The sequence below is a fragment of the Pimephales promelas genome, chromosome 10 (genome assembly GCF_988280905.1).
Source record: "Pimephales promelas chromosome 10, fPimPro1.hap1.1, whole genome shotgun sequence".
Taxonomy (NCBI): Eukaryota; Metazoa; Chordata; class Actinopteri; order Cypriniformes; family Leuciscidae; genus Pimephales; species Pimephales promelas.
In genome coordinates, this window is record NC_142778.1 from 5,326,436 (window position 1) to 5,336,180 (window position 9,745).

At 36.9% G+C, this 9,745-nt stretch overlaps 1 protein-coding gene across 5 annotated transcripts in view; it reads left to right on the top strand.

Moving 5' to 3' along the window:
- cdon (cell adhesion associated, oncogene regulated) overlaps window positions 1-9,343 on the top strand; it is a 127,753-nt gene extending 118,410 nt beyond the window's left edge. For all 5 annotated transcript variants that reach the window (XM_089135341.1, XM_089135342.1, XM_089135343.1 and 2 more), the window contains 5 exons: window positions 1,412-1,603; window positions 3,452-3,747; window positions 4,785-4,864; window positions 8,250-8,509; window positions 8,719-9,343. In XM_089135341.1, coding sequence (XP_088991467.1) covers window positions 1,412-1,603; window positions 3,452-3,747; window positions 4,785-4,864; window positions 8,250-8,509; window positions 8,719-8,873 — 983 coding nt within the window. In that variant the 3' untranslated portion in view covers window positions 8,874-9,343. The remainder of the gene's footprint in view (window positions 1-1,411; window positions 1,604-3,451; window positions 3,748-4,784; window positions 4,865-8,249; window positions 8,510-8,718) is intronic.
- Window positions 9,344-9,745: the final 402 nt, after the last annotated feature.

Here is a 9,745-nt window from a genome sequence, read left to right on the forward strand (position 1 = left end):
CAAATACAAATCATGGAGTGCAAACAGACCTGCTGCTACCGCAAACTTTAGGACTGACAACGGATGCATTGTTATGTGCCAGCACTCACTGTAGCACTTGGTTAGTGGTGGTGCTTGATTATTGCTTATAGTTGGGGTCAGAGATTTGACCAAACCCCTAATCCTGAGTATTAAAGCATTAGTATTAAACGCTACAGAGTTTATCCCACCCCATTAGTTCTACAGACATGAACGGTACATCAAATCGTGCAGCTTATTGAGGAGAGATCCACTGTTCTAAGTAATTGGTATTGGACCACTGATAATACTATAGAAATTATATAGTAAATTTGCTAAAGCTCACTCCAAAGAAAATCACTAAAATCACTCCTAAAATCACTTCAAACACTAGACCTGATGCACCAGAGAATCTTCAGATTATTGTCTTTGACAATTGATTGTCTATTGTCAATCTCTTTGGCATCACTGTTGAAGAGCAATTAGCTGGTGAAGTGGATTTACTTTATTTTAGAGTTAAGAGCATTGTAATGTTTGAAGCGGATGTCATAACATATGTCAGTAGGGCGACAAGCACTGAAAAGGGGGCGGGGCTACATCATGTCTACAGCAGGTTAGCAATGACCTACTTTGATTTGAAGCTAAATTGGAGGAAAATACAAAGGTACAAGACCATTTAAAGGAATAGTTCACTTTAAAAAAAAAAACATTTGCTGATAATTTATACACCCCCATGTCATCCAAGATGTCCATGTCTTTTTTTTCTTCGGTCGAAAAGAAATTAAGGTTTTTGATGAAAACATTCGAGGATTTTCTCCATATAATGGACTTCATTGGGAACCAAATGGTTCAAGGTCCAAATGAGAGTTTCAGTGCAGCTTCAAAGGGCTTTAAACGATACCAGACGATGAATATGGGTCTTATCTAGCGGAACGATCGGCCATTTCAAAAATAAAATAAAAAAGTTGAAGTTTTATAAGCTCAAATGGTCGCCTTGCTCTGTTCTGTGATGAGCGTTCGTGACTCTCCTGTTCAAACTCGTTCCTCAAAATGAACAAATCTTTTTTTCGAGTCATGACTCGAAGGGTGTCATCGTCTGGTGTCGTTTAAAGCCCTTTGAAGCTGCACTGAAACCCGTTGCCTCATGGGATAGTAAACTGTCCATCAAATGCACACTTCAGAATCTCGAATATAGGTCATCCAGGGACTTTTCATCTACTGTACAGTTTTCGAATACCATGTATGGGTAAAAAAATGAAATATACTTGTTGAGCCCGGGCAAGCATCATTCCCCTTTTTAATAAAAAGTCATTAACCAATAAATTTAGAGCTTGTGCTATATTTTCTTGAAAGACATCCAGATGTTTCATCCCCTCAAACTCACTTTCTTCTCTTTCTCTTACTTTCCCTCCAGCCCGTCAAATTCCAGGTGTGCCCAGCCAGCGCCCCATAACCCCTCCAGGGTTTTCCCCTGCAGATACACCCAGCCAGCCGGGCGGCCTGCTCTACCTGATCGTGGGATGTGTCCTGGGCGTCATGGTGCTCATTCTGCTGGTCTTCATCGTCATGTGCTTGTGGAGAAACCGTCAGCAGAACAGTCTTCATAGTATGTGCCACCTTTCCTAGCGATTACTAAGAAAACTATTGAATTGCCACCATTGTAGTGTCCAAAAATCATTACAATATTTTGTTTCCTCATAATGTATATTTTTATGGTGGAACATGTTACTTTAAGTATCCATTTCTTTTGCTGCTGCCGTTATTATTTTATTTAGATATGCAGTAATGAGGCCAGCCGCGCTGTGTTGTTTTAGTTTATGCAGTATTTCTGTAAGGTTAAGAGAGGTTATGCTGTGTCAATAATGTCTTTATGAAAGTGAGTTAGAGTCCACCTACTGATCCAGGCCTGGTTTTCATTGCCTCCCCTCGACTGCCGGCCCTTTGAAGTTTTCTTTCTTTCTCTCTTTTTTCCTCTTTTCCACTCTCAATGAGATTGAGTAACAGAGTAAACAGTGCTGGCCACAGCGGTGTGTATAAGTAGTAACACAGACACACCTCCCCCTGAAATAGGCCACAAATGGGCCTGCTAACTTTCACCACACACACTTCAGTTCGCTGCTAGTCAGTTTTTCATGTCCGTTTGGCAAACGAGTGATGTTATGTTTCATATTCTTCAGCATTTTTTGTTGCCTAGTATATTTTCTGTATAGTACATTTTACTATCCATGTAGTCTATCGTTCAAACGTTGGTAGTCGGTAAGCTTTTTTAAACGTTTTTTTAAAGAAGTCTTATGCTCATCAAGGCTGCATTTGATTTGCATTTGATCAAAAATACTTTGAATTTTTACTGCATTTCAAAATTTTGTTTCTTTAATATATTTTTAAATGTAATTCCTGGGATGTAAAGCTGAATTTTCAGTGTCACATGATCCTTCAGAAATCAATCTAATATGCTGATTGTACTAAAAACATTTCTTCTTATTATTTTCAATGTTAAAACAGTTGTGCCGCCTAATATTGGTCATTTTTTTAAAGGATATTTTGATGAATAGAAATTTCGGCATTTATTTGAACATAAATGACTTTAGTGTAACTTTGAACAATTAAATGCATCCTTGTTGAATTCAATTATTCACTGTAAAAAATGATCGTGGTTTTAACGGTAAAAGACAAAACTGTTCATTGGTTAACAGAAAGTTTCTGTAATATATACGGTAAATAACTGTAATAGATCTCATGGTGCATTTAATGTAATTTTACTGTAAAATAATGCAGTTTTTGAAAGTAAAAAAGAGCAACTCATAGTATAATTTAGAGTGGAAAAAACATAAATTGACATTCCCACAATTCCCTGTGTGACACTTTACATTTAATATATTTTTGTTGAAATAACTGTTTCCTCATAGTTTTCTTGTTTTTGTTTTTTGTTCTAATCAGTTATGTACATTAGGGTTTTATGTGACATTTAATGTTGTTAAATTCATGTTTATTGCATTTTTTTTTATTTCACATGTTTTACCATGATGGTGTTTAATGTTTTTGTGAATGACACTTAGTATAAACCTTATATAAAAGATGCTTGAAATGAGCTTTGATAAATCATGTGACTCTCATCATTGCTGTGATGATTGTTGGTTGTCAGTGCATTACAATGTTACAAAACAGAAATCAAAACGTCATTAAGTTGGTAAATTAACATTATATCAGATAACGAAATACGGTTTATTACTGTAAATTTTAAGTTCAGACTTCAGACTGTAAAACCAATAACGTTGCTACCGTATTTTTGATGGTAAAGTTCTGGCAAACACAGCTGCTGTTTTTTACCGTAAAACATTACGATTTTATTTTTTACAGTATTAAATTCTTTCAAAAAATGTAATCTTTTGAAGGGTAGTGTATAATAGTTTTAGATGCCATTAAAAATGTACTAACGTAAAAATATTCTGTGTAGAATACGACCCTCCGAGTTACCTGTACCAGTCTGCAGAGATGAACGGTCACGTTCTGGAATATTCCACACTGCCCGGCTCCAGCCACGTGAATGGAAGCGTGCACACGGGCTGTGGACACTCCGCTCCCATGATGCCCCAGGCCTGCCATCACCTCCACCACAAATTGCCCAACGGTCTGGCTTTGCTGAACGGATCAGGAGCCCTCTACCCTCCCGGGCATCCTCACGCACACGACGCCTCTCTGCCCCACAACACTATGGAGTACGATCACCCACACCCTCATCACCTTCGTAATGTGAGTAGATGTTTGTGCATTGTGCGGCTGTATTTAGTACAGTTTAGTTTAGTACAGTTGTTTTTGTGTTAGAGGTGTCACTATATTGTAGAATGCTGTATTGACCAAACGGCATTACTAAAAACCTTGTATAATGTGTAGTATAGTATGGTGCAGCAAGTTCATATTTAATTGTCTGGGTCATATTTTCTTTTATTTTGTGCATTTATTTTCATGGTTGTCTAAATCGACCTCTAACAAATGAATTTACTCAAATTAAGTTTGATTGGATGCATAAGCTTAAAAGTGTTTTCTCCTCCCTTCTGAAGGTTGATATGTACATACTGTATGTTTGGAATAAATACAATTTTTAATGTTTTTGAAAGTAGTTTCTTATGCTCACCAAGGCTCACCTTGATCATAAATACAGTAAAAACAATAACTCATGTGTTAACATTACTTAATGCATTAACATGAACTGAGTGAGCAATGTGTTTGTTACAGTATTTATTAATCTTTGTGAATGTTAGTTAATAAAAATAGGCCTGTTCGTTGTTTATTCTTATTAGTTCAAAGTGCATTCGTTGTTGGATTTTAAAAGCGTATCAGTAAATGTTGTAATAAATATTAACTAAAATGAATAAATATGTCGAAATATTGTTCATTGTTAACTATTTTGTTTAAACCTTATTGTAATGTTACCAAAATCTCTGTTGTCCAATTAAATATATTTTATTGTATTCCTGTGATGGCAAAGCTACAATTTCAGAATCATTACTCCTCCAGTCTTAAGTGTCACATGACCCTTCAGAAATCATTTTAATATGCTGATTCTTATTGGTACTCATTTAATAATATATCTTTGTTATATATATTATATGTTTATAGGATGGTGTGATATGTCAAATACAGTATAGTAAAAGGCATTTTTATACAAGTGCTCCATCATCTCCCCTGCATAATTTTTTCCATAGCATTGTGAGACTGATAGTAACACAGTCATGTATAAGTGTAGTGTTTGAGTAATGAGAAATGAAATATGGCTTTTGTCGTGGCAGGGAGGGGGAATGTACACGGCTCTGCCCCAGAACGATTCGTCGGACTGCATGAGCTGTCAAAACTTCTGCAACAACAACAGGTGAGAGAGAGGGAAATGCAGCACTTGGAAAGTCAAGCCCAGTAGCTTGTTAATGTTTGGTGTTTACATGCCTGCAGAATTATGTTTTGCACAGCACGCCTCCAGTCAGCAAACCAATCATCTGTTCCATCTGGTTCTCATTTCACCCCTGACCTGAGCTTATTCTCTTCTGGGCTAAACACACACACACACACACATACACGCATGGCAACTCCTCTCGTTGAGGCTTGTTTGTGTACTCTAGTGTGTCCGGCAGTAACAGTTTACACTGAACGCACCCTTGCTGCAGTCTTAATGAGCGGAGTGTTTATTTAGCCGCGGCCGGCGGGGGAGCAGAGGGAAATCCTTCTGAATGGAGCTGATATCAGCGCACTAACTGTGTGCATCTGTGCACACTTTATGTCCCTGATTACTTCTGGAGTGCATGTGTATATTTATAGTCGCAGGTATTGTTTGTTTATGTGTTTATGTCTATGTAGCCTCTCTGTCTTATCAGCATGTGCAAACACACAGAGACACAGGCTGTTGAGTCTGGTCAGGCAGCGTAGAGACTTGCGGAAATAAATGTGTGATCTCAGATGCGATCAGAGTTTGAATAAAGCAGAGGTGCTTGTTGCAGTTGGTGCACAGGCTCGAGCTGTACTGTAAGGAAGAAATTCATAGAAAAATGAAAATGCTGTCATTTACACATCCTCTTACCAAACTGTGTGATTTTCTTCCGTGAAACATAAAAGGAGAAATTTTGAAGAATGCTCATGCTGCTCTTTTACATACAACAAAAGTATGTTGTGACAAGAGCTGTCAAACACCTTTGAAATATAATAACGGTAGGTTTGCATGATTTAAAGGTGCAATGTGTAACAAAGTTGAGTATCTATTAACAGAAATGCAATATGACATCCATAACTATGTTTTCAGTGGTGTATAAAGAACTTACTTAATTAGCCGTAATGTTTTTATTACCTTAGAATGAGACATTAATAGCTCCATAACCGAGGGAATCCCCTTCTATGAAGGTCGCCATGTTGTGACGTCATATTCCTACTGTAGCCGAACGCGAACAAACAGCGCTACAGAACGCGTTTCATCACTACCTTGAAAGAGAAGTAGCGGAAAGCTGGAAGCTAGCCTTACACTCCGTGAGTAGTGACTTTTCCCTTGTGAGTGGTGTAAAATATGTAGTTGGGATTGTTTCATGTAACTTAGTTCTCCCTCGCTGTGTTATGGGTTTGTTATGTTGGGGATAGATGTGCTGTTACGTTCGTGAGACAGCTGATGATGATTAGTATTCATGTCATTGACCGTAAAACAGTACGTTACAGGAATCACTAACCCGTCGATAGAGAGACTTTTACTAAAGTCTTTTATCACTAAAGTCGATCGCGAAGAATTTTAAAAATCAGAGAAAAAAAGCCTATTGTGTGTAGTAAATAGTATCTATGGGATGCGGAGATGACACGATTGTAACAGCGCGCGCACTTCCGACCTTTGGACTCATGCAGACGCGTCCCAGCTCAGCCACAGTAACAGCTCATATTAGCCAGCTAAACTATTACTACCCTGTTAGAAAAAATATATAGCTGCTCCCTCGCTGTATTATGGGTTTGCTACAGTATGTGGGGAGAAATGTGCTGCTGGTTACGTTTGTGAGACAATCAGCTGATTATTATTTTATTAAATTATATATTAAAACCCTTGATCCTCACCTGACTATGGCTTTGTAAACAGACAGTATTCATGATGTGGTTTATAATGGACTGTGGTACAGAAACAGTGACAATGTTACACACTCTTGGCTTACTCTGGCTATTCTCTGCTGTCTCAGCCGACGAGATGTTTGTCCCGTTTTAGCAACCGTAGCTTCTTCGAAAGGGAGGGGTGAGCAGTGGGCTGAGCCCTTAGTGCAAACTCGCAACCGAACCACTAGATGTCGCTAAAAGTCACACATTGCTCCTTTAAGTTAATTATTGATCTATTTTGACATTAAATTACCTTTGTTGTCATCAATTACTACATTTAATAACTTTAATAACACTGTTAAATGTTATCTTTATGAAATATAAAAGACGATTAAAAAAATGAAATGCTTAAAATGCAAATCTCAAAATAAATATACATTTTATACTGTGCATTATAATGTTGTGATGCCTAAATTTACTGCAGTGAAGTATTTTAAACAATTGATTTTAATTTTTTTAAACAATATATTACAGAATTTGAATATTGCTCATTTTGATAACTTAAATAACTTTAATAACCTGTCAAATGTAATATTTACGAAATATAAAAGGCAAGTCAAGAATGAAATGCTTAATGTAAATTCAAAATAAATATAGTTTTATACTGTGCATTATAATGTTGTGATGAAGTATTTTAAACAATTGATTTTAATTTTGTACACAATTATATTACAGAATATTGCTAATTTTTTGGTTATTGGTCATAACATGAAAATAATAGTTTTAATATGTTGTTTAGATCGGTCACACTAGGTTTGACACCAAGCTGTTAAAACCATTAAAATAAATTGTTACTTGAAATAAAATAAATGTTAAAATGTAGGGCTGTGAAACGATTAATCGCGATTAATTGCATCCAAAATAAAAGTTTGTGTTTACATAATATATGTAGGTGCACTGTGTATAATTATTTTGTATATATATACATACAAACACATGCATGTAGATTTAAGAAAAAAATATTATTTATATATAAAATGTTTATATTTATATATAAATCTATATACATCAAAATATTTCTTAAATATATACAAGCATGTGTTTATTTATATATATAAAATAATTAGACACAATGCACCCACATATATTATGTAAACACAAACTTTTATGTTGGATGCGATTAATCGCGATTATTAATCGTTTGACAGCCCTATTAAAATGTAATAAAAATATGTAAAAACAATGTATTTTTTTTCTTGCAGTTTGCCAAGGAAACATTTGTCATTTTCTTTTAATTTGACCTTGATGTACTAAAATAACTCAAACTAAAACTGAAATAAAACTTTTATTAAAAAAAAAAAAAAGTATATAGACATAAAAAGACAAAAACACAAATTACTAAAACTTTATCTAAAGAAAAAAAAACTAATTTAGACTATAAATAAAAACATATTCTAGTATCTCTACGATCTAAAATTTAAGGTTTCTCACAAACACACAAAATTAAAATTCCATGGTGCTTTTTGGTCAATATGATGTCCATGCAAGATTTGAGTGGAAATGCTTCATAAATTGAAATCTCGGCAAGAGGACATACATTTCTAGCTTTGTTTTCATGGGAATATCTATTTAGTTTTAAGTTTGGTTCAAGAAGGTCAAAGTTTGCAGTGCAGCGGCCATCATTCATGTTTGTCTTTTGTGGACAGGTGTTACACGAAAACCAATGGCACTTTCTCGGGCGGCACTCTCCCCCTAATGCACCGCGTGGCAGCGCGCCAACCCGACGGGCTCGAAATGATGCCCCTCAACCCCGTTCTGTCTCGCTGCCATGGACGTGACAGCCCACAGCTCAGCTCCCAGGAGAGAGATTCAGCCCAAGTGGTGGAGGAGGGCAAGGCTCCACCCCTTTCCCAGAATTCCCCTTGTCTGCCTGTGGAAACAAAGTCCACCCTCGAGCAGCAGAGAGGTGAGAGAGTTTCAGCGCTATAAAGAGCTCTCTGATTCACTCCACACTCCCTCTGAATGAGGAAAGTCAGTGTTTCCTCTTGCTGTTCAGGAAATTACTGCATTGGCAAACTGTAAATTACCCATCATGCAATATTATTTTACCTGACTAGACTGCTGCACACTGGAGCTGGTGCATAAATCTTTTCTATCTATTTGTGTGTGCAACAGGAGTTCAGCCCGCGCAGCATGAAGACTCCGAGGGTCCCGTGGTGTGTTGGGAACGGCTGGGACTGCCTGATCTGGACTGTAAGGAAAAAACAGCCTGGATCTCTACCGGAAGCTTGACTGGGGATTTCATCCAGCCGACAGTGCAGGAGGTCTGAACATATCAAACATGCAGACACTCTAAACACAAGTGCGGGAGAAATTGGGAACATGGACACACTTTTAAAAAAGGAAATGGCTAGAGATGGAATGGTCAGAGACATTGTGTGATTTGAAGTGGACACCAAACTGACCGCTTTCAGAGCTGGAAATAAATAGAATGAAAAGAGACTTTTATGCAAGGATACGCGGAAAACTCAAAGGCTGAAACGGACTTTTAAAAGTAAAAGCAAAAACTCTTTAGATGACTTATTTATTTTTTTGTAGTAGTAAAATATTATTTCATATGAATGTATCTGTTGTAAGAAAAAAAGTTTGTCTTTTATATTATTTATGCTTTTTTTTTTGGGATGAGAAACTTATTTTTTGTTCTTTATTTGTCTTTATATATTTTTTTTGGTCCACACAGTGTGGAGTTTAGCCATTGTATGTGTAAAGTTTTGTTATAATATAAAGAGAAGATTAAGTATCATGTCTATCCACATCCCTCTCTAACGTTTTAATGCTCTACCTTACTACAGGGCTCTCGAACTACCGAAAATAGATTTACATGGCCCCTGATGCACAATTGGAAGGTTCCAATTTTGATCGCTTTACTATAATCGATAAAGCAGCCTAAACTGTCTGTGCCTGAGGGATATCAGAAATGTCTCCCAAAGTGTCCGGCAACTGTGACAGCTCTTTGAAGTTTTCCGGAGTCAATCCCGCAGCCTCCCAGCCACACCTCCTATCCATGCCTCTTTGTTAACCATACACAAACTTGAGTGCTTGAATGACCTTTGACCCTCCCAGAATGTGTTGAAGGGTGTTGGTCGTGTTCACATCACGTGAGTGTTTTTGTTTGGTTGCTTAGTGGAGCTCTTTACTGCGG